This window comes from Amblyomma maculatum, chromosome 11, assembly GCF_055883805.1.
Source record: "Amblyomma maculatum isolate TAMU_Amacu chromosome 11, ASM5588380v1, whole genome shotgun sequence".
Taxonomy (NCBI): Eukaryota; Metazoa; Arthropoda; class Arachnida; order Ixodida; family Ixodidae; genus Amblyomma; species Amblyomma maculatum.
The window spans coordinates 136,582,467-136,608,058 of record NC_139354.1 but is presented as its reverse complement, the minus strand read 5'-3'; the positions used below and the strand labels follow the sequence as shown (position 1 = coordinate 136,608,058).

The 25,592-nt window shown below is 47.8% G+C and overlaps 1 protein-coding gene across 2 annotated transcripts in view; it reads right to left on the bottom strand.

Annotated features, from left to right (window-relative positions):
• The window catches only part of LOC146175044 (venom metalloproteinase BumaMPs1-like), a 144,754-nt gene that overhangs the window by 50,782 nt on the left and 68,380 nt on the right, over window positions 1–25,592 (bottom strand). For both annotated transcript variants that reach the window (XM_084583447.1, XM_084583446.1), the window contains exons 5-6: window positions 21,762–21,812; window positions 3,202–3,255 (exon numbers count right to left, since the gene is read on the bottom strand). In XM_084583447.1, the coding sequence (XP_084439573.1) occupies window positions 3,202–3,255; window positions 21,762–21,812 (105 nt within the window). The remainder of the gene's footprint in view (window positions 1–3,201; window positions 3,256–21,761; window positions 21,813–25,592) is intronic.

Below are 25,592 nucleotides of genomic sequence, written 5' to 3'. Positions count from 1 at the left end.
AGTGCTGCAGATTGCACGTTTGAAATAATAAAAAGGGTGGGAAAGCCCTTAGGTGGCGTTCATGACTTCTGTGACGTAGGCGCCAAAGACCCGGAAGCTTTGGAAATTTTAAAGCCAGCTCCAAGTGCTTCCATACCAGCCTGGTCACTCGAAATGCAGCGATTGTCTTCACTTTGACTTAGTTTTACGAAGACACGCTTCCGTGTGAAGATTATTGTCCTAAACTTATTGCCACATTGCTTGTATTTCATTCTGCCTGTATATTACACACGAGACTTTATCCACGGGGACGTGGAGAGTAAGTAAATCAAAATTGAAGCACTGCAGATATTACCTAAAAATGGTCACTAACGGTAGTTCGCTTAGCACTGCTCTTGGGACTGTAATAGACTGACCCCACCGACTGATCTCGGCATGCACCGGTTCTGCCGAGTTTGCACTGCTGTCATGATAGTTGCAGTCCGTTGCACAACTTCACTTGCCAATGCAGAGCAAGAATCTCAGCTCTTTGAGTGCAGACGAATTTCCGGCACACATATCAGAATTCACTTTTCGAGAGAAATTAGCCACATGGTTATTTGGGAAATCGCATTGAATGTTTTATGCAAGGCGAACGTTTTAAAGTGTCTGCTGCTCTTTCATTGCCGTTGTTGCTTGCTTATTGCGTGCTGACTGTGCTATTATTTGAGGTAGGTATGAATGCGCTTTGAGGTAAGCTACCGCTTAGCTGTGCGGGTTTTGACATCTGTTAAGTTGCACTAGCTTAACGATGGATATCATAGGAATACCACGTGGGCTGGCGATAGTTTACAAATGTGGCCCTGAGTCTTTCTTGCCGTAATAATACATGTATATTGCACACAACCAATATGGTAATATGCCGTGGCAAAAGTAATATTCACAAATATTTATAGTTACGCTAACGTTCATATTTATATTATTGGAACGTCGTGGAAAGAGCCAGGTTCCAGATATACTACTAGCACCGAGGGTGACTGGCGGAAGTTCCCCTGATCTTGGACCAGGATATCCCGGCTAATCCTATCACAAGAGTCCCGTGAAGCCTGTTGCATTCCTAATTCAAGTAATGTCTTGATGTATCATGGCTATAAAAAATAAGAAACCTAAGGTGTATACACGCTCCACTTTTAGCATCAATTGTCATCGAGCTAGCTAACAGAACTGCGTTTAGTATCATTCGCGCTACAATCATGGGAGGCTGCAGCTTTTTTTTTCTCTTGCCATATAGGTGCTAGCAAAGTATGATATACGAACGAGTAGAGCGTAGACGCTGCGCTGGTCGCTTTTATTGTTATCGCCTTGTAGCGTAACCCAATTAAGAGCCTCATGATTGAGCTGGCAGTCCCCTTAGGTATGTATCCTTGCCAGCTGCATTGTAAATGAAAAAAAAAATATAAGTGATGTACGGGATGCTGTACTGACACAGCGTTCCCAACTAAAACACATCAACTTTCTAATAGTTGTCCAACATTATAAAAAGGGAGATGCAGCAAAAAAGCTTAGCGTTTACTGCCGGTAATGAGTGGAGGATCATCCATTCCGTGAAACGAATTAAAAGGCAAAAGTGTTCGACGAAACAACTATTTGACATGTTAAGCGGCGTTAAACTACTGGTTGCACACTCTAGGACAACAACCTACACTAGTACTCCTATTTACTTGGGAAAAGGCGCCATAAATTGTAAAGCAAAGCAGCAATGGGGGCTAGTTGGTTTACCATTTCAAGAATTTTCGCGCTACGCTATGCACAGACACAGTGTATAGAGTGGCGAATTCTTGAAATTGTAAAGGCTGTCTAACCTGCCGTTCTGTCTGGCCATATAAGTGCGTTGATTCCACATCTTTCGCAATGTTTGTTATTTAGAGGACCATAAAACCCGAGGAATTTGTCATTTCCATGATTGTTACAGCATCCATGAACGTGACATATGAATACTCCCAGTAGACGATGACTCCACATGGAGTAAATTGTTCAGAAATGTGGCACGCCGGCACTCCAGGCGGAGCGGTTCACCAGATTACTGCATATACTAGCATGGACCGCGGCATCAGTGGAAACGTGAAACCGCCCGATGGGATAACTTAATTACTTAAAATACGTTTCGCTCTCGGTCGACTATGGCTTTTAGCTTCTGTTGAGGAGTCAAGCCGAGAAATCTCATTTCTAAGTGAAACAGCTTGAATAGATTCGAGGCGGTGCTGTTCATACGACTTACGCCATACACGCTACTTCCGGCACCAGTTTACCTCGAAGGCAACAGTATGTGTCGAGAAACGACATGATGGTTGCGGTTGGTAAATATTGGCAAGGTCATCATCATCATTATCATTCTGACTAAGCCAAGTGTAGTACACATGTTCTGTCATAGCCCCCATTTATCATGCTCCTTCACCAGCTCAATAAAGGTAATTATTGCATTATTCCTAATTTATTCTGTCCATATACCTTTGTGCCACCGACTGCTATCCTTGCTTTATATCTTACCTTCCTAAGAATTATCGTGGCTCTAGGTAAAATAATTTTATGAAGTCTTTCAGCTTACCACTACACTTTTTTTTTGCAATGCCGCTTTCTATCTATTTTTAGAATCTGCCATGCGATGAGGCTTATTATGCGAATAGCGCACTACCGAAATAATCATAGCAGAACGAAGAGATTCGTTAATGGAGAGTAAAGATGCGTGCAGTGAATAGGTTGGTGAGAAACGTACATGCTATTCTTACCCCTTGTTCGATTGAAAGTAGTCCCAATATAAACAACTATTATTTGCATATAATTTACACTGCTTGGTCGTCATAATTATAGGAATCATGAGAGAGCTTTCATGTGGACAACGTTGATGCACAGACGTGTGCAGAGAAGGCTTTATGAGTTCTTCTTCTACGAGTATTGATGCTCACAAGGCACTCCCAAGGTCTAACCCTGGGAGTGGCTTGGGCAGCATTTATACTGGTTGAAGAAGAACTCATAAAGTCTTTGCAACTGATGAAAAGCCTCTGCTATATTGTTAGTAAACTGATTTAGGCTCTCACACCTGCAAACGTAAGCACATAAGGTGCACTATTAGGATGGGTGGTGGAGTTGGCTTTTATACGCTATGCGCGCATGTGCTCTGTTATGCGAAATTTATTTTCAGTAGGATTGCTAAAGAATGCTACATACATTCTCCACAAAACTCACCATTAGTTGCACCTGCCTCCGTTTCTGATTCTTCATTCTCTTCACTTTTTTCATCTAATAAAGAAGAAAAAGGCAACCTGAGCTAAATAATGCACACGAAAGGCAGTCTTGAAAATGGTTATGATAATCTAAAATGATGGGAAAGACAATAAATTCGCCTTGCGCCTCTTCAATCTTTTTGTAATTATCGTTTTATCGTCACCATACACAGGATGAACAAGGGAGTAATAATAGACAATTTCCCTTAATAGCTCTTTCCAAGACATGTACAGAGTATGCAAAGATACCTAGCTTGCTAAATCATCAGCCTTATTAATTGAGCTAAATTAAAAATCAATTATCGGCTCCTCTATCATGAGGTCTAATTTTTGTTTTCTGGCGTTATTTCAGGACATCGAACGTTTCAGGTTTTGGTTTGTCAATTTTTAACCTTGTGGGATACATTAGACCATTGGCTCCTTTCATGTAATGTGATGCGGCTGCTCACAATTGCAGTTCTATAGAGGTTGGGTAACAATATAATGGTCGTTTGTCGTTTGCAGTTTAGACGTATACCACGGTTCTTACTGCTCCTTTCCTCTACGTATTATGCTCTTGTTGCATTTCTTTCCTTATTATTATAATAAAATTGTTGTTCTACCTTTTCCTGTATTGACATGTATTTCTTCTTCCGATACCTCACACATCATTGTCATCATGATCAGCCTGACTATACCCACTGCAGGGCGAAGGCCTCTGCCATATTTCTCCACTTAACCCGGTTCTGTGCTAGCTGCATCCACTTGACCCCTGCGAACTTCTTAATCTCATCCGCCCACCTAACTTTCTGCCGCCCCCTGCTACGCTTTCCTTCTCTTGGAATCCAGTTTGTTACCCTAAGCGACCATCGGTTATCCTCTCTTCGCACTATATGTCCTGCCCATGCCCATTTCTTCCTCTTGATTTCCAAATGTCGGTAACTTGAGTTATTTTTCTCACCCAATCTGCACGCTTCCTATCTCTTAATATTACCCCTACCATGTTTCGTTCCATAGCCCTCTGCGTTGTCCTCAACTTAAGTAGAACCTTTTGGTTAGCCTCCAAGTTTCAGCCCCATAAGTGAGTACAGGTAAGATGCAACTATTGTATACTTTCCTCTTGAGCGATACAGGTAAGCTGCTATTCATAATCTGCGACTGCTTGGCAAATGCGTTCCATCTCAATCTTATTCTTCTTGTTATTTCCTTTTCATGGTCCGGATCGGCGGGGACTACCTGTCCTAAGTAGACATATTCGCCTACTATTTCCAGTGCTTCGCTACCTAACGAAAACTGCTGTTCCTTCCCGAGGCTGTGGAACATTACCTTAGTCTTCTGCATATTGAATTTCAAGCCTACCTTTCTACTTTTCTTGTCTAGGTCATCAATCATTATTTGCAGTTCATCCACCGAGTTAATTAGAATGGCAATGTCATGAGCAAATCGCAGATTACTGAGGTATTCTCCATCTACCCTTATCCCTAACTGCTCTCATTTGAAGGTTCTGAATACTTCCTCTAAGCAAGCTGTGAATAGTACCGGGGAGATCATGTCTCCTTGACTAACACGTTTCTTTATGAGAATTTTGTTACTTTCTTTATGTAGCACTATGGTTGCTGTGCAGCCACTATATATATCTTCCAGCACTTTCACGTACGGATCGTCTAGCCCCTGATTTCGCAATGCCTGCATCACCGCCAAGGTTTCTACTGAGTCGAATGCTATTTCATAATCAATGAATGGTATGTATACGGGCTGGTTATATTCCCCTGGTTGATGGTAAGGGTATGATCGATAGTAGAGTACCGTTTCCGAAATTCTGCTTGATACTTTGCTTGATTGCAGTCTAAGGTTGTCCTGATTCTATTAGTGATACCTTAGTAAATACCTTATACTTAACAGACAGTACGAAGATTGGTCTGTAATTTTTAAGGTCGTTAGCGTCCCCGTTCTTATGAATCAAGATAATATTTGCATTCTTCCATGGTTCCGGTACCATCGATGACACCAGGCACTGCGTATACAGGGTGGCTAGTTTTTCTAGCACGATATCCCGCCCGTCCTTCAAAAAATGTTTAGTTATCTGATCCTCTCCAGCTGCTTTCCCCCTTTCATAGTTTCTATTGTTTCCTTAACCTCGTCCTTCGTCACTGGTGGAACGTCTGACTGTTTTTCTCTATCGCCAATCTCATTATGGACCTGACTACTTTGGCTACTGTAGAGATGAGTACAGAACTCCTCGTCTATATTGACAATGTTGTCCATATTCGTGATGACGTTGCCCGCCTTGTCCCTTAAAGCATACATTTGATTTTTGCCTATGCCCAATTTCTTCTTCAAGGCTTCCCCCGTTTTTTACAGCATGCTCGAGTGCCTCCATGTTATAATTCCTTATACGGGCCACTTTGCGCTTATTGATTAGCTTTGATATCTCGACCAATTCTGTATGGTCTGTTGGATTGGAAGCTTTCATACTCTGGCGTTTCTTAACCAAATCTTTCTTCTCCTTAGACAGCTTACCGGTATCCTCTCTAACTATCCTACCGCCTACTTCTACCGCGCACTCAGTAATGATATCTCTGAAATTATAGTTCATTGCTTCTAGGCTAGTGTCGCCATACTCGGTTAGAGCTGAATATCTATTCTGTAGCGTGATCATGAATTCTTCTGCCCGCCCCCTCAGCGCTAATTCATTGATGCGTTTCTTTCTTACTAATCTGTAGCGTTCCTTCTTCCCATTCAGGCTAATTCGGCACCTCACCATCCTGTGGTCACTGCATCGCGCTTTCCCGATTACCTCTACATCTTGCGTAATGGCTGGCGTTGAACACAGTATGAAGTCAATTTCATGTTGAGTATCCCCGTACCTTTCCATGTACATTTGCGGTTATTCCTTTTGCTGAAGAATACATTCATGATTACTAAGTTATTACGCTCTGCAAACTCAACTAGTAACTGCCCCCTGCTATTCCTAAAGCCCATGCCACAGTCACCTACTGCGTGGTCTTCTGCCGGCTTTTTCCCTACCTTGGAATTGCAGTCCCTTAATAGTACAGTATACTGCGTCTTTGCTTTTCGCATTGTCGATTCTACATCTTCGTAGAAGCTTTCAACTGCCTGGTCATCATAACTACATTTAGGTGCATATGAAGGTCTGTACAACCTTCATTTTATACTACTTATTAGGCCTAATTACGATGCCTGCCACCCTCTCATTAATACTATAGAATTCATCTATATTGCCCGCTATATATTTATTGACAAGGAAACTTGCTCATAGCTGTCGCCAGTACAGTATATGCTTCATTCGGCCTCCTAACCTTACTAAGTTCTATGACATCCCATTTCATACCCTCTAGTTCCTCTAACAGCACTGCTAAACTAGCTTCACTGGCTAGGGTTCTAGCGTTAAACGTTTCCAGGGTCAGTTTCCAACGGCGGCCTGTCCAGCGGAGCCAGGAAGTCTTAGCACCCCCTGCTGCGTCACAGGTCTGACCGCCGCAGTCTTCAGTTGTTCCGCCGCCGCAGGTGACTGAGGGCCGGGATTATATGGGACTAATCATGGGAGGTTGTGGCCAATTACTGTATCAGGGTGGCCAACTCCTGTTCTGGTGAGGGAGTGCTTTGCCGGAGGTGTTCACCAGCATCAGGTCGCACCCCAAACCTGTTTATGCAATTCCATCGACACGCGGATTTTTTTTATTCAGTGAAGAATTGAGCGGCACCGGTATTCGAGCCCCGGCCCTCTTGCATGCGAGGCAGATATTCTACCGCTATGCCACCGCGGCACTGTGTTTCACTTTTTTCACACATAACCATTATGAAGTTTTGTACTTCGTACTTATCCCAACTCACTGCTTACTGTGGCACCTCATATGGTCAGTTATATAGAATCCGAAAGTGCCAGGCGCCTTCGTCATCGTCCTCTATTCTAGGTCACAAAATGTGTGCTAAAGCTTGAATCGCGAATGCATTCGCTGATTAGCCACATGCTTTGCAAGACGCTATGGTAAAACGTTATCGCATTGTTAACAGACAGCTCCACGCAAATAATTGTGGACCTGAAGTTATGGGTGGAAATAATTTGTGGGAATCCCTGAATCGATCTTTTTTTTTTTTCTTTTTACACGTATTGGTGACTTACGCCTCCGGCGGTATGTTCTATTTAGGGCTAAAAATTGGCGATACCCTTTCCGGCTGCTCAGGTCACAGAAGGCTCACAGGCCCCAAAACAGGGCCGAATTACTAGAATTTTCTGCCGCTGCTCTCATTCACGCAACCAATATTTGCATTGTAAAACAGGAATTGGGCTCTGATATGTTCAGCGAATATTGCTGAAGAGAACGACGATAAGCATGTTCAACGCGCGTGACGGGCAGGAAAGAAAACGACAACGAAGCTCGCTTCGACGCTCGTACGTGTGCTGGCACGTCTCACGACTGATCGCAGAACGTTCTATTGACTGTTGACGACGTATCGCCCAGTTCAAGGTCTTCTACAACAAGTAGTGGAGGTGCCAGCAATCACCTCAACCTGGAGCTTCGCAGCCGAGCTTGGCCTACCACTTCCGCGATGCCTGAGACCGCGAGCCAACCGCCAACCCCATCGCCTGTCATCTGTCCCGGTGCAGCGCGTCAGCGCGACCCAGCCATCTTCAGCGGCACCGATGACACGGATGTAGAAGACTGGTTGGCGTCGTATGAACGCGTAAGTGCGTACCACAAGTGGGATGACACCGTGAAGCTCATAAACTTCATTTCCTATTTGAGCGACGTTGCCAATCTATGGTTTCGCAACCATGAGAGTGACATTTCTACCTGGACAGCTCTGAAGACCAGCCTGACCGAAGTTTTTGGCCGTCCTGCTTGCTATACGTAAGCTTCGCGCCGAGCAACGCTTGCTAAGTCGGGCACAACAAACCGGCGAAAACTTCACCAGTTTCATAGAAGATGTCGTAGACCTCTGCAAGCGCGCAAACCCTACCATGAGCGACGCCGAGAAGATCGGACACATTATGGAAGGCATATGACGCCTTCCAGATGCTCGTCGCCAAAAACCCCCGAACTGTGTCCGAAGTTATAAACTTCTGCCAAAGCTTCGATGAGCTGCGCAAGAGGCGGCTTTCCACACGACGTGCTGACCTTCAGCAGGCCACTCTTTCCAGCCTGGCTCTCTCCGGGGACGATGCCCAGGACCAGCAGTCGCTAATTCAGCACATTCAACAGTTTGTTCGCGAGGAAGTCGCACGCCAGCTTTCCTTGTCCACCTTCACTTGCCCGCCAGCACCTGCGCCTGCTACGCCGCTCACTCCCACTCTTCAGCATGTCATACAAGAGCAGGTTGCTGAGGTTCTGTCTTCACCTCCTCAGCAGCCGTTGGTGGCGGCTCCTCTCACGTACGCTGATGTTTTGGTGCGGCCACCACCCCCTGTCGCCCCTGTGTACAGCCGGCCTCCCCTCCTATACGAGCCTCAGGGACGCCAGCAAAATGAGCAACCTACAATCCCCCCTTATCGTCCGGTTCTCCGCCGTTGTCCACAGACACGCCCTTCCAACCCCTGGCGCACACAAGACAACCGACCTATCTGCTACGCCTGTGGAGTCGCCGGGCATGTGGCTCGTTTGTGCCGCAATCGTGGCCCTCGTTCCTACGACTATACATGTGAGCCAATGTGCAATATTTCCTTGTGCCCCTCGCCTGTGTTCCCTGAGCCTCCTCCGCAGTCCTCTTCAAATTACGATCGCCGCTCCCACCGCTCGCCTTCTCCTGGCCGTCGTTCCCGTTCTCCGATGCTCCGCCGCCAATCAGCCGTTAACACGGAAAACTAACGGCCGCAGTTCCGGAGGCAAGAACTGCGACATCAGGGACGAACTCAAGACCTGTTCACGTACCAGCCAACATTATTACCATATTCATCGAGGGAATTCCTGTCTAAGCATTTGTAGACACTGGCGCAGCCGTTTCTGTTCGTAATTACGCCCTCTGTCGCAAACTCAAAAAGATGATGACGCCGCTTACTGCAATTTCTCTTCGCACAGCCAGCGCTCAGGACATTCGACCATTAGCCGCCTGCACCGCCCGCCTTGTTATCGACGACGTTCAATACACAATAGAATTCCTCGTCCTCGCCCACTCATCACACGACGTTATCCTTGGTTGGGACTTCCTCTCCAATCATAACGCCATAATACACTGCGGCCATGATCAACTTGAGTTGTCACCCCTCAGTGACACTTTTTTCGGCACACCCGCTGCTGCTGCAGCTACCGTGCACGTCGCAGAGGACACCGACGTTCCGCCTTTCTCCCCAGTGGTTGTGCCTCTTTATTGTGGTGCTCTTTCCGACGCCACTGTTATCTACACACCTTCGTTACGATGCGCTGACCAAAAATCCGTGTTGCTGCCCCATGCTGTGCTGACAATTTTTCGGAACTCAGGTGCTATTTTTGTTTTTAACCCGTTCCCCTGCCCTACCAAATTACTTCGTGGCCAGTAACTCGGTAGTGAACTTTGCTCAATTCCACGCCCACCTATCCCTTCGGCGATACCATGGCCGGCCTTCACATCAGCGCCATAACACCTATTTCTGCCGCCACTCCATCATCCCTCGAAGTTTTCCACCGGTCCATCGACGCTGGCCTGACGCCCTTACAACGAGCCCAGCTTGTCGCCATCCTACAACGTTTCGCGGCTTCGTTCGACTCCCAGCAACATTCGTTGGGGCGCACAACTACCGTTACTCACCGTATTGATACCGGCACCCATTCCCCTTTGCGACAGCGTCCGTACAGTGTTTCACCCGCCGAGCGCCGCATTATTGTCGAAAAGGTGACCGACATGCTCCAGCGCAACGTGCCCCAACCGTCGCACAGCACTTGGGCGTCTGTGGTCGTCCTGGTCAAGAAAAAAGACGGTCCCATCCGATTCTGTATAGATTACCGCCGACTGAACAAGATCACGCGCAAGGACGTTTATCCCCTCCCTCGTATCGACGACGCCCTTGACTGCCTGCAAGGAGCTGAGTTCTTTTCTTCAATAGACCTGCATTCCGGCTACTGGCAGGTGCCGATGGCAGAGGCCGATCGCCCAAAAACTGCTTTCGTGACACCCGATGGGCTCTATGAGTTTTATGTCATGCCATTCGGACTGTGCAATGCCCCTGCCACATTCGAACGCATGATGGACAACCTACTCAGAGGGCTCAAATGGCACACTTGCCTTTGTTACCTTGACGACATTGTCATCTTTTCCCCAGATTTTCCATCTCACCTCCAGCGCCTTGAGACAGTTCTGCGATGCCTGACCGACGCTGGCCTCCAATTAAATTTAAAGAACTGCTGTTTCGGAGCACGGCAGCTAACCATACTCGGACATGTCGTCTCCAAAGATGGCGTTCTTCCCGATCCGGCAAAATTACGCGCTGTGGCAGAATTTCGCAAGCCAACTAATGTGAAAGAACTCCGCAGCTTCGTCGGCCTCTGCTCGTACTTCCGCCGCTTCGTTCGCAATTTCGCCGCAATCATCAACCCTCTCACCAAGCTTCTGTCCAGCCACGATCTTTCAGCCTGGTCTCCGCACTGTGATAATGCCTTCGGGACACTCCGCCACCTTCTGACGACTCCGCCAATCCTGCGTCATTTCGACCCTTCTTCTCCCACGGAAATCCACACTGATGCCAGCGGCGTCGGCCTCGGCGCAGTACTCGCTCAGCGGAAGTCTGGCTTTGATGAGTACATTGTCGCTTACTCAAGTCGGACCCTAACAAAAGCTGAAGCAAACTATTCCGTCACCGAGAAAGAGTGTCTCGCTATTCTCTGGGCAATAACAAAATTTCGCCCCTACTTGTATGGGCGTTCTTTTGATGTCGTCACCGATCATCACTTCCTCTGCTGGCTGTCTTCTTTGAAAGATCCTTCTGGTCGACTGGCCGCGTGGGCTCTGAGGCTCCAAGAATACGACATTAACGTCATCTATCGCTCTGGCCATAAACATGCCCATGCTGATGCTCTCTCACGTTCTCCCTTGCCGTCTGAAGCCACTCCTTCTATATCCGTTCTACACCCCACCGACATGCCCACCGATATGACTTCCGAGCAACGCAAAGACGCATGGATCGCCTCACTCCTGGATTTTTTATCTGGCCGCGCTTCACGACGTCCTTGACGCACTCCACGTCGCCAGTCTCACCATTTCGCCATCAGAGACGAGCTCCTCTACCGTAGGAATTACCTTCCGGGTGGTAGAAAGGGGCTGCTTGTAATTCCGACCCATATACGCTCCGTGATTTGCTCCCATTACCACGACGATCCCCAGTGTGCACACGCCGGCTGATTGAAAACCTTCACTCGCCTGCGACAGCGGTACTACTGGCGTGGGATGTACCGTTATGTTCGTCGGTGCGTCCAGTCCTGCCAAGAGTGTCAGCGCCGAAAACACCCACCTCGCCAACCCACCGCTCCTCTGCAGCCGCTGACCTGCCCAGCTCAGCCCTTTGAGCGTGTTGGAATAGACATATACAGCCCGCTTCCTAGCACATCAACAGGCAATCGCTGGATCATCGTCGCAATCGACCATCTCACACGCTACGCCGAAACGGCGCCTTTGACATCTGCTACAGCCCAAGACATTGCCTCCTTCATCCTCCATCACATAATTCTTCGCCACGGGGCTCCCAAAGAAATGCTGAGTGACAGAGGTCCGGCTTTCCTTTCTGAAGTTGTCGAAGCTGTTCTTAGAGAATTCAAAATCGTTCACCGCGCCACCTCCGCGTACCATTCGCAAACAAATGGAATGGTTGAGCGTTTTAACCGCACCATGGGCGTCATGCTAGCAATGTATGTCGCTTGCGACCACTCCAACTGGGACCGCGTTCTTCCATTCGTCATAATCGCTTATAACTCTCCACACAAGCAACCACCGGTTTCTCACCATACTTCCTCCTGTACGGTCGTGCGCCCTCTTGTACCATGGACACCATTCTCCCTTACCGACCGGATTCTTCCGAATTCACGACTATTTCACAAGCTGAAACTTATGCCGAAGAATGCCGCCAGCTTGTCCGGTCCTTCACTTTTCACGCCAAGCAACAGCAGAAAACCACCCGAGATCAATCCGCACTTCTTCCTACTTACCGTACAGACTGTTTGGTCTGGCTATGGGTGCCTTCCTCCAGTCCCGGCCTTTCATCCAAACTTCTGAGCAAGTATCAGGGCCACTACCGTATTGTCAAGCAAACATCCCCGGTCAACTACCTCATCGAACCCCTTACGCCATCCACTGACCACCGTCGCCGAAATCGTGGAATAGTACACAGTAACCGCCTGAAACCTTACTACGATCCGGCCATCGTCACATCATCATGAGCCGCCAGGATGGCGTCTTTTCACCCGGGGGAGGTTGTAAAACAGGTATTGGGCTCTGATATGTTCAGCGCCTATTGCTGAAGAGAACGACGACAAGCATGTTCAACGCGCGTGACGGGAAGGAAAGAAAACGACAACGAAGCTCGCTTCGACGCTCGTACGTGTGCTGACACGTCTCACGACTGATCCCAGAACGTTCTATTGACTGTTCACGACGTATCGCCCAGTTCAAGGTCTTGTACAACAGCATAGATTTTCGCATCGGGGATTCGTCATGAAGGCATTTCGCAAAAACCTGCAACATTCGACATACTCGGCGATTCTGCTGAAAAATCAAATGTGCAGCAGGCTTCACATGCAGTTGTTACAAAATATTTGGACTTTTATTCGTTACATTTGATTGGAGTTGTTTTTATGCAAAGGGGAATATAACGCCATATCTGCATTGAGCTAGCGTGGAACTATCAAATGAGTTCGCACTGTCTGTGTTATGAATGTTACGGCGACTTTGCTTCAAACAAGAGAGAAAGAGGTAGAGAAAGTTATTTAAGGAACGGAAAGGTAGAGACGTCGGCCTGTGGTAGAGGCCCTGGCCTGCTCTGCTACTCCACACTGGGGAAAGGCGAAAAGGGAAGGAAGGGAGAGTTAGGGGTCGAATGGAGGGTGACGATATCATAGTACAGTGAAGTGGCTTGTGATGATTTAAGTTATTGAGGCGACTTCACACACACTTTAAAGCACTTCCGTACACACTAGCTGTAGTCTGTTTTGAAACAATAAAAAACGCGGTGTATATTTTGATGATCTCTATTGAAAAACTACTAAATTCGTCTTTTGTTATTGTATTTTTTTCATATCTCTAAGACTAGAAAATAATGAAACATTAGAGCCGCGCTAAATAGCTTATCAATAGAAATGGCTAATGTAACTGAAAGTAATAATTCTATGGCACCAGCCTAGAAAATATTGTCACATTCGTAGAGCATACGATTGTGACAGTAAATGGAAACTTATAGGTGCCGAAATTCCAGAGTGAGTGCATGTGCCGCTTGCGGAAATACCTTGAACAAAGGTTAGTGGTGTTCAAAATTGCACTAAAGATGTCAACTGAATTTGGAATAGCAACATTAGTTTTTATCGATTTCACCGCGAAATTAGAACATTTTGTTGAGCAGTGAAGGGAGCCATAGCCTGCCCATGCGTATCTTTTCTTTAAGCTCCGAGGAAGTCAAATAGAGGCGCTTGAGTTAATATTGTCACGACTGAAGTCAGAGGGAGCCGTGAAGGTACACGTAGCCGAGGACCCGAGAATAAGGTCGGCTTGTAGTTCCGAACACAGAGTCACAGAGTCCAGCACCAGCGCGCCGCTCGTGCCAACCACCGCTTCGTCGTCGTCGGCCCCAAACACGGCTGTCGCGCGGCGCTAGGCACGTGGCATTATTCCCCCCTGTGAAAGAAAACATCGTCCCGATGACAAGGTTAGAGGAGATAAAAAATTAGGCGTGAGGTGAACTGTACAATAACGCAAGGTTTCACTTGCAGGGAACGCTCAGTCACGCGAAAAGTACGGCTTTAAGCGCACCACATGCACAATTTCAGGCCGCTGGCGACGAACACTGACGGTCACAGTTTCATCTGGAATGACTTTGTAATTAATCTTATTTAAGCGGCGCAGGACTTTATAGGGTCCGAAATAGCGGTGGAGTAGTTTCTCGCTCAAGCCTTTGTGGCGCACGGGGGTCCACACCCACACTTGGTCCCCTCGTTCGTAGTGGGCCTCCCTGTGCCGAAGGTTATAGTGTCGAGCGTCGGTGGCATGTTGCTCCTTGATGTGCAAGCGGGCCAGCTGACGGGCTTGCTGGGCCTGTTCTGCGAAATGGGCGGCGTCGGGTTCGACCGCTTCTTCCCCGCACGGGAGCGTCGCATCCAACATCGTGCGGGCCTCTCTGCCATATACGAGACGGAACGGCGTAAACTTCGTGGTTTCCTGCGGCGCCGTATTGTAGGCGAAGGCGACATACGCCAGGATCTTGTCCCACATTTTATGCTCAACGTCGATGTACATTGAGATCATGTCCGCCAAAGTTTTGTTTAGTCGTTCCGTTAATCCATTTGTCTGAGGGGGATACGCTGTTGTTGTGCGATGCTCGGTATGGCTGAGAGTTAAGGTGTCCCGCAGTAGCCGAGCTGTAAACGCCTTTCCTCGGTCAGTAATGATGGTCGACGGTGCACCGTGTCTGAGCACAATGTCGTTCATAAAGAATCGAGCAACTTCGCCGGGAGCACCTTGGGCAAGGGCCTTCGTTTTAGCGTAGCGTGTTAAGTAGTCTGTGGCGACTACGATCCACCTGTGTCCGTTCGAGGATAAAGGAAATGGGCCTAAAAGGTCCATGCCCACTTGCTCGAAGGGTGTGAGGGGTGGTTCAATAGATTGTAACATACCGGATGGCTTGAGCGTGGGTAGCGTCTAACGCTCGGAGAAAGATGTGGCCAGTAGTAGTTCTGCCGGACTCGGTTTAGGGTGCGTGTAAAGCCAAGATGCCCTGAAGTTGGTTCGTCGTGGCAGGCCAGGAGGATTTGGTGCCTTAGATCAGCCGGTATGACTAGCAGGTATGTTTTCGCACTCGACGTAGAATTCTTCTTATAAAGCACCCCATTGCGGATGCAATACGACAACCCCCGAGCAAGGTACCGCGGTATTGTAGGATGCCCACCTTCAAGATGGTCAATAATCAGTCGCAGCTCGCCGTCGGCATGCTGTTTGGAGGCGAGATCGGACGTAGTGACTGCTCCGAGGAAGCTATCGTCGTCGGTGGCATCTGACGAAGGAGGGCCAACGGGAGCGCGGGACAGGCTATCAGCATTGGTGTGCTTCCGGCCAGACTTATAAATAACATCGAAATCGAAATCCTGTAGGCGCAATGCCCAATGTGCTAAGCGGCCACAAGGATCCTTTAAGTTTTTCAGCCAACACAACGAGTGATGGTCAGTGATGACGCGAAACGGTCGGCCATAAAGGTACGGGCGGAACTTGGTAGCGGCCCATACTACCGCCAAACATTCTTTTTCAGTGGTGGAATAGTTACACTCAGCACGGGAAAGTGCACAGCTGGCGTAGGCAATTACTTTCTCGACCCCGTCTTGGTGCTGAACTAGAACGGCACCAAGGCCGACGTTGCTCGCATCCGTGTGTAATTCTGTGTCGGCATTATTGTCGAAATGTGCCAGGCTCGGGGGTGACTGGAGCCGGCGTCGTAACTCGTCGAAAGCCATCTGCTGCTCGGCGCCCCAGGAAAATGATGCGTCATCTCGAGTCAGGAGAGTCAGAGGGCTGGCCATCTGTGCAAAGTTTTTGATAAAGCGACGATAATAGGAGTACAGCCCCAAAAACCGTCGGACTGCTTTTTTGTGGACGGGGACGGGAAAGGCAGCAACGGCAGCAAGTTTCTCAGGATCAGCTCGGATGCCATCAGCACTCACGATGTGCCCAAGGAACTTCAATTCGGTGAACCCGAAGTGGCACTTTTGAGGCTTGAGAGAAAGGTTGGCAGACCAGACAGCTTCGACAACAGTTCTCAGGCGGCGCAGGTGCTTCGTGAACGTCGGTGAAAAAATTATCACGTCGAGATAAACAAGGCATGTCTGCCACTTAAGACCTGCGAGCACAGTGTCCATCATCCGCTGGAAGGTGGCAGGAGCACAGCAGAGCCCGAATGGGAGGACGCGGAATTCATAGAGCCCATCTGGTGTTACGAAGGCAGTTTTTTCACGGTCCCTCTAATCAACTTCGATTTGTCAATAGCCACTCCTGAGGTCAATAGAGGAGAAGTACTTGGCTCGGCGAAGTCGGTCGAGAGAGTCATCAATCCGTGGCAGCGGATAGACGTCCTTTTTTGTCATACTGTTAAGTTTCCGACAGTCAACGCAGAAACGAAGTGTTCCGTCTTTCTTTTTAACGAGGACTACAGGCGACGACCATGGGCTGCTTGAAGGTTGAATGACGCCATCGGCGAGCATTTCCTTGACTTGCTGTTGGATAGCGCCTCTCTCCCGAGGAGACACACGATAGGGCTGCTGATGGATGGGTCGAGTGCCTTCATGCGTGATAGTCCGGTGTTTAATGACCAACGTTTGCTGCACTTTAAATGAAGACGTGAAGCACACACGAAGCTCCAGCAATACATCTTGGAGTTACCTCTTTTCAACGGAGGAAAGGCTAGAATTGATGTTGACAGCGTGTACGGCATCATCCGGTTCAGTGCTAGGCGTAGCTTCCTCTGAAGCGAAACATTCGGCGACTTCGTGCAGATGGTCGACGTAAGCAGTGATAGTGCCACGGAACAGATCTCGATGTTCATTGGAGAAATTGGTGACAAGTACCTCCGTCTCTCTTCCACGAAACAAAGACCTCTTGACACAGAAACTCCCAAGGCGAGTGAGAGGGAGACATTAGTCTCAACAACCCGGAGGCCGTGATGTGGCTCGTCACAAGTAACTCTGGCGAGGATGCTGGCGCGTGGTGGCACTGTGAGGCTATCGTCGGCGACTCGCAGCGTGGAGTGGGACCCGCGGCACTCATGCTTTTCAGTGGCCAGTTTGGCGGAAAACGTCACCAAGCGGTTCGGTAGATCGATAGTGGAACCATGCTCACGAAGGAAGTCGATGCCAGGAATGACATCACGAGAGCATTCGCGTAGAACAAGAAAAGTCGCAACAAATGTACAGCCTCGCACCGTAACCCGGGTAGTACACAAACCCAGTGGTTCAACCACATGTCCGCCTGCCGTACGTATGTCTGGTCCGTTCCATGGCGTCATCACCTTTTTCAGTGTCCTTTTAAGCCGCCCGCTAAGGATAGAATAATCGGCTCCCGTATCAACTAAAGCGCTGACCTCCTTCGTGTTGACGATAATAGGGATGTCCAGGGAGACCAGGCCAAGACCAGGGCCTGTCGACGTCGGTTCAAAGTGAAGTGAGCGGTGTGGTGGCGGAAGCTGGACGGCGGTTGTCGGCGTCGGGACAATTCAATGTCGACGGCAGGTCGGAGTGAAGCAAGCGGTACGGCGACGGAAGCTGGGCGGCAGTTGTGTGGTCTGCGTCGGGGCGAATCGAGCGGTGCGGCGGTGGAAGCTTTACGGCGAATCTGTGTGCGGCGGCCTCGCCCCCAAAGGTCGCCGGAGCAAGTTTTCAGGATGAGGGCTCGAGGAACCATGGCGTTCAGCGGTATACCGTGGCCCAGAGGGCGAAGAGCGACGAGGCGAAGGCGAGCGCGACGAGGAGAATGTGGCAGACTGGCGGGTGACATACGCTGGCGGGTGACGTACTCGGCGATGTCCTGAGGCCGCTGACCAGGCCGTGGACGAGGGCTGTCGGGGGAAAATCCTCTAAGGCCCATCTGACGATATGGGCACTGCCGGTAGAGGTGACCTGCCTCGCCACAGTGGTAGCAGAGAGGGCGGTTATCTGGAGCGCGCCGGAGATCAGTCTTCCGGGACGCCTGGCGCCGATCTGCCCAAAGGGGCAGCGGTGCCGCAGCGTGCACAGCGACCTGAGGTTGCGTGTAAGGCAAAGGGGTAGGTAGCAGGGCTGGGCGGCGTGTGACATCAGCATAAGTCATCCGCTGGGTGGGGCCCGGTACTTGTCGGTGGCGTGAGTGCATTCTGGACCTCCTCACGGATGATGCTGGCCAGGGAAGCTGCGCCAGGAGTAATGATCCATGAAGTTGCTGGAGCTCCTCGCGAACCACGGTGCGAATGAGGTCGCGAAGGGAGCTCATATCTGCCCCGGGATTGTAGTCGGTTTGGTCAGACGGCGGTAGTGTGGAGATGGAATTCAGCGGCCGACTGTACTGGCTGCATCGCTGCTGTAGCAGTTTCTCCATGGTCACAGCTTCAGCCAGAAACGCCGCGAAGGTGGTGGGCGGGTTCCACACGAGGCCGGAAAAAAGCTGTTCTTTGACGCCGTGCATCAGGTGCCGCACCTTCTTCTCCTCACTCATGGACGGGTCGGCGCGATGGCAAAGGCGCATGACGTCTTCAACGTACATTGCGACCCCCTCGTTCTGACGCTGAACTCGATAGGTCAGGGCACGCTAGGCATTCTCTCTGCGGTCACTGTTAGCGTACGTACCGAGGAGCTGACTTCGGAAGACCGGCTACGTAGAGAATGTGGCCTCGCGGTTCTCGAACCATGTCCGAGCAGCGTCTTCAAGGCTGAAGTAGACGTTCCGCATTTTCGCAGCGTCGTCCCAGCCGTTAAACGTCGCGACCCTTTCATAGTGAGTTAGCCAGTCCTCGGCGTCTTCAAACTGCTCACCGTGAAATGGGTTAGGGGTACGTAGGGTCTGAAGGATGAGACAGGACGAAGGTGTGGAAGGGACAGTCATGGTACGGGCGGGCGGTGTCGTTGCCACAGCAAGAGTCTCTTCGTCAAGAGGGTAGGCCTCGGGGGACAAGCCTCGGAGCCGTCGGCCGTTACGATGAACAGGAGTTGTCACGAGAGGCGGCCGCGTAGGGTCGTCCGCAGGAGAAGGGATCATCGATGGCACCTCCACCAGTGTCACGACTGAAGTCAGAGGGAGCCGTGAAGGTACACGTAGCCGATGACCCGAGAATAAGGTCGGCTTGTAGTTCCGAACACAGAGTCACAGAGTCCAGCACCAGCGCGCCGCTCGTGCCAACCACCGCTTCGTCGTCGTCGGCACCAAACACGGCTGTCGCGCGGCGCTAGGCACGTGGCAATATGAACAATTTATATTAGTCATTCGCTGATGTCTATGTTCTCGGCTTTAAAATTTTATAAACAAAATTTACAGCCGATTTGAATAGTTAGTCAAATGCGAAGTTGGTGCGTAGCGCTGCTTATCCCTGCTTTTGCTTTTTGGTTCTTGCACCGTTTAGCTGTAATATCAAAATCGGTAGAATTGCGATCCCACCGTCCACGTAACCGTTGTACTTCAGCATGTCGAGCACGGCGAACCTGCTCCGCAGTGCCTGACGGCCTGGCTTTGTCCATTTCGTTGCGAAGAAAACGTGCGGCGCAGCCGCGTTTTCAGCTTTCCTTGCATCATCTTCAGTGGTTGTTATTACAAATGAACGACAACAGGCACAGTGTACTGCATCCCTCTGTGGAATGCACTGCTATGCGCCCGTAAGGTTTGGGGTGGAACCGTAGGGGGAGAGAAAGAGAGATTTGGAGATAATGTATGGAATGAGCAAAACAGATGCTCCAGAGTTTCGGCATCAACACATTTCGAGCAGTGAAAGAACGAAGAAAGTAAATCTAAAAGCAGGGAAATGCGCTAGAAGGCGAGCGCCAGTTGTGGCGCGGAGGTGAGTACAAGCTGCTTCCCGGCGCGTCGAGCGGCTCGGAGCCGAGATCCTGGGAGCCCCGCGCGCTCACATCTGCTGTTCATGAAAGCGGCTGAGGAGTGACTGATGCCAGGGGTATGACGCCGTGTTTGAGGACTTTCGAGCGACACACGACCGCTCAGTCCTGAGTAACACATGATTGTATACAGGTGTCCGCTGGTGGCGCCACGTCTGTAGCTGTGACAGGCCCCACTCTCTCACTGGATGTATCTGTGAGAAAATTCTGACTTCTCCTTGCTCCTAAATATTTCTGTAAAAATTACAGATAGAAGCTAAAGCTACTTCTTGACACGTCGTTGGACTAAAATAATTTTTTTTTATGTTCTGCGTCTGTACTGTGTTTTTCACCCCGTTGGTGATTAAGAATCTGATGAGAGGTTTTACTGCAATTTACACCCTATGGAAATGGGTGGTTGTGTGCAGCGATAGACCTGTTGTCTCGACAACACTTAGTCGTATGCAGCATTCCAACTAAACAAAATTCATAAAAAAATTACTTTCCAGCGGATTGGTTGCCACTGGTGATGCATTATTTCCCCTTGCGGTGTCCTTAAATGTGTTCCTTCCAAAAGGTTTATTACTGAAGCCGCTAGCTCAACTGTGTTGTAAATAGTCTGGCTCGTCTGTGCACATACAGTATGCAAAACAACACTAAGAAAAATTGAAATTGCAGTTCCTTAAGAGTAATCGTAATCGGCTTCGAAATTGGAAGCCTGGTGATCAGATGGTACGATAGGCATATTATACTTTTCAGTCAGTACGATGTGTTAGGAGCGGACCAAGTATTTATTTGGAATTGCTGTGTCCCTTGCAAGGCAACCGGATAGTGGGAAAAATAAAACACTCCACTCTAAGCCACTGCCTCAGGCCAAAAGGAATATGTACGCCCAAGGTACGAACCAATTACAGAAAACAAACATTAAAGTTCGGACCAATACAAGTAATGAATAAAGTGGAAGAATTAGTAGATTTCAAGAGCTCAAACCGAAAAGTTAAAAAGCAGAGCAAGGAATTGCTAATACGGCAAAATCTGTATTTCAGAACTGAATAACTGCTCAGATTTTCCAGTCTCTTATGTGATCTACCTTATGTGCGCTTTCAGGCAATGCAGAACGTGGCTTTAAGAATACAATCCGCATGTTCTGTTGGAGCACTTATTTTTCTCAGCGTGTACAGCCATTTCTGAAGGTTGTTTTTCATAAGTTATGGGAACTGTTCATGTGTATTCATATCAGTTTTTGTTTTAAATTGTTCCAAGTAAATACAATTTTTTGCGAAATGGGGGAGGGGGGGGGTATGATTTTGAGATGAAACTTTTTCTTGTGTAATTAGTATATGGAAGAAGTAATTGTAACCATATTCCACTGTCGGTATTAAGTGCGTTTTTATGCTAACAGTGTGTGTAATGAGTTTGTTACTGATACAACTTTGTAATTTTTAATGCCAGAATCTGTGCAGAGGGCACGGACATCTGTCAGGCTTTCACATAGCCTTTAGTCCCTGCCTCTTCTTGCTTGTACAAGGAATTAATAAACCAATTCCAATTTCTCTTTCGTTTCCTTTTATTAATCCCTACTCTGCGACCTGAAACGGCGTGCTATTTGTTCTCCTTGCGAATATGGGACGCCGCTTACTGAAACAGAAAAATGTTCTACTCTCTAGGAGAAGCATAAATGTGATTGACACCTGTCTTTTTCTTTCATGTGTGAGGATTCCGAAGACGAACTAGCAAGGAAACGGATGCAGCTACCTAACTTCTATTATTCAAAGTATATTTTAAAGTTCCAAACTTGCAATTGTGAATCGCTTACCTCCATCTGCGTAAGATGTCTCGCCAAATTCTTCTGGGAAATCCTCGTTATCTGCAAGACGGTGAAAAGGAGTAAGAAAGGTTGAACACAAACCGGTAAATGATTCGCGTATTATTAGCAGTTTATCATGAGAGGTTGAGGTCAATTACTGCACCAGGGTGGCCACCTACTGTTCTGGTGAGGGAGTGCGTTGCTGGAGGTGTTCACCGGCATCAGGTCGCACCCCGAACCTGTGTATGCAATTCCATCGACACGTGGATTTCTTTTTTAATCCGGTGGAGAATTGCGGGGCACCGGGATTTGAACCCCGGTCCTCTTGCATGCGAGGCGGATGTTCTACCGTTACGCCACCGCTGCACCTCCATTTGCTTGATCTTTACATGCTTGATGACATTGCTCAAATGAGAATCTAACGCTTATTTAATCGTGTGCTTATTTGCTCTTCCATTAAACTACCTCCATTGAAAAGAGCTCAGACAAAACAAGGTTTTCTTGCTGAGTAACTCACAAACATTCGTTATTCAGCCCTTGTGATTACTTACATTGCAAGGCCGAACAAAATATTGGAGTTAACTTTTCATTTACGTCTTCTTTTCATGTTAAGAAATTTGCGTTGAAGGCCCAATTAGCCTGATAGGTTTCCTTATCACGACAGTGCCCTGGCTAATAAATCTTTCTCAATTTACTAGAATTGGTTTTCTTGGGATAAAAGGCATAGGCTTCCGTACCCACACCCCCTTCGTGGACATCATATTTGCGATTTGTTTTTATTCTGTCTGCAATAAAAAATTAAAAGCAATTCGATTTCGGCGTCAGCAGAGTGCACACAGTGACAAGCTCAGATGCTGCTAACAATGGAAGATAGATTATATATGTATTTGATATTGCTGCGAAACCATCCGAAGCGAGAAAAAAAAAGGACGACGCTGAGTGTATGAGACAGATCCGTTCAGTGTGGTTGCCTCCTTCTTTTCCTCAGACATATTTGGATCAGCACGCCAAAGGCGGATCATGCCCTCGCTGTACATTCTAACACTTTCGTTCGTGGCTTGGCAGCGAGATTGCACCGCCGACTCTACACGCTCTCTTCGGTTGTTGGCGGTATAGGTCGCCAACAGCTGGCGACGAAAGAGGTCCCGTTATGGTAGCGTCCTGTCCTGGTTGACGAACCATGTCCACGCCGAATCTTCGAGAGCGAAGTACACATTGTTCAGCTTCCTTTGCTCATCCCAGCCGTTGTAGTTGGTGAACCGTTCGAATTCGTCCAGCCAGTCCTCAGCGTCCTCATAAAGCTCGCCATGGAAGGACGGTGGCGTTGGAGACCGGAGGACGACGAAGTGGGGTGAACTCTCTCCGTTAGCCAGAATGTTCGTGTTCGATCTATGCATGGTGGTCACAGGCGTCCAGGACAAAGGCCCGAACTCTGGCGGGGCTGACCTCGGAGGTGGCGGCTGCTACTGCGGTGGACCGGTGCCAAATCCGTGGCGACTGTCGGTTGCTCTTGAGGAGTGGAACTCAGCAAAAGGGGAATAGTATCCGGCTGCTCCACCAGATAATGCAACGAGTAGAAGGAGGCAACCAATGAACGGATCAGTCTCACACACATAGCTTCGTCCTCTTTTTTTCTCGGCTCCGATCGGCACGCGCCAATATCTAGTGCAGAGTGGCGCAGAGGATGGCATGTTTTTGTAAAAACATGGAAACTGGTCGCTGTTTACAAGAGTCTGGTTGGGTCTGGTTTTCTACGTTCCGTTTTTTGCGCTGAGCAGTTCAAAAAAAAGAAAGGCACGCAGAGGCTCAGAAATAGATATATTTTTCGGAATGACCTTTGTGCAGAAAAAAAAAGAAAAAAAAAGGAAGAGAGACCAGTTTTCGCTTCAGCGCATTGAGCATCCGTGTCAGCAGTGACAACTGACGTCAAAGAACCGAGAATCGAAACATCAAAGGCGATTTTTGCAGGAAATCTAGTTTTGTTAGCGTTACAGCAAAACATCAGGGCATGGCTGAGACAAGTTGTACTTTACAGGTTACTTAGCCTCGTACTGAGTGAGTGCAGGTTTTTCGGCATCACAAGAGAATATTTAAATTCATTTATTTCTGCCTTGCATAAAGTTACAGACACAGGAGCTACAGAAAAGCTGTGAGAGACAGCTTGGTGAAGCCGCGACCCCCTTTCACTTGGCAGCGGCTAAGTAGCACAATGGTCGGCACAGACGGTGTTACCCAGTACAGTATGAAATATAACGGTGAAGAAAAAACAGTAATAAAGTATTTACGCTCCACTTCTATGAGAAAGGCACACAATAAGATATAAACTTTCACTTTATAGAAACACATTATCACGATTTTTGCTGTTAGAGCATGCAAAGCCCGCAAATCGCTGTCAGGTTAGCTGATTAGATGAAAATTATTACGTTGATATCAGTTAAAAAGTGAACAAAGTATATAATTCAAAAGCTGTCTGCCTGCATTCAAACGAGGTGTAGCTACAGCGCAAACCTCCACATGTCTAGTAGTGTAAATTGCATCCTGGGTGTAAAATTGACCAATTTTCATTAGGTACTTCATATTTCTACGCGTTTCGGGTTTTATTATAACGCTCAAGCGGCACTTATACGAGTTTTGTATTGTCATGATAAACTCTCTGAAGGATAAAGGAGGTGGTTGGTGCAAACCATGATGCATCGAATAGGTGACGCAGCATGCTTTTTTTTTTTTGCAAAATATATATACTCTCAAGACTAGTAATTACTGTTCCAAATACTAAGTGGCCATTCTTTAGGTGGGAATAAAAGAGCGATTTAAAAAGCAGCAGTTTGAATACTTTTTTGATAAATGCGTCAAAGCTAACCAACAATTCCAGTTACCTGAGCCAGCTTCGGTATAATATGAGATATATGTGCTTCCAAAGACCTATTGGAGGAGAAAGCTACACCCAGGCACTTAAATTGGTCAAGAATCTGAACATTTCTACCATTTATTACAATGTTCAAAAAAGAAGGAAGAGGCTTGTTTTTAGGACGCAATATTAAAGCTTTTGTTTTTGTATAGTTGATGTGCATAGAATTATACTCGGACCAATTTCGCAGGGCAGTCATTCTGTTATTACACGCGTTAGCAAGGAGGTCACTGTCATTTCCAAAGAAAAAAATGCTGGTATTTTCAGCACATGTATCAAATTTAACACTGACGTTGATGTTCGAAATGACATTAAGGTATAGGGTAAATAAAATGACATAAGATACTGCCCTGTGGAACGCCTCAGATCTCAGGTTTTATTTCACAGTGAGTTTGGTCGAAACAAGACAAACTGTCTTCTGTAGGATAAATAAGATTTCAAAAGCATCCGTGCCGGTCCGCGAATATTGCATTGTTCCAGTTTCGAAAGAAGCATGTTGTGGTTGGCCTAACAAAATGCCTTCGAAAAATCCACAAGAACTTTAATGACAAAAGACTTCTCACGTTGTATTCGATTGTATTGATTCGGTTCAAAGAGCGCCAATCGCGTTGATTGTTTTTAACAACAACAAAACTGACTCTGCGAAAAAAGGTTGTCTTTATCAGCAAAACTTGGCAGCTGCACAAAAGGTTTTCGAAACCTTTAGAGAAAATAGGCAGTATAGACACAGGTCAGTAATTTTCTAAATCATTGCGATCTTCTTTGTAATGCAGAACTGTTTCTTGGGCTGTTTGATTATTTAGGAAATGTACCAGCAGTTCAAGATAGAATGAATATACTTGCAAGAACGGGTGCAATTATTTAAACCACATACTTCAATGATCCTACATGACTACCGTCAGGGTCACAACAGCAGCTATTCCGAGTTTTTG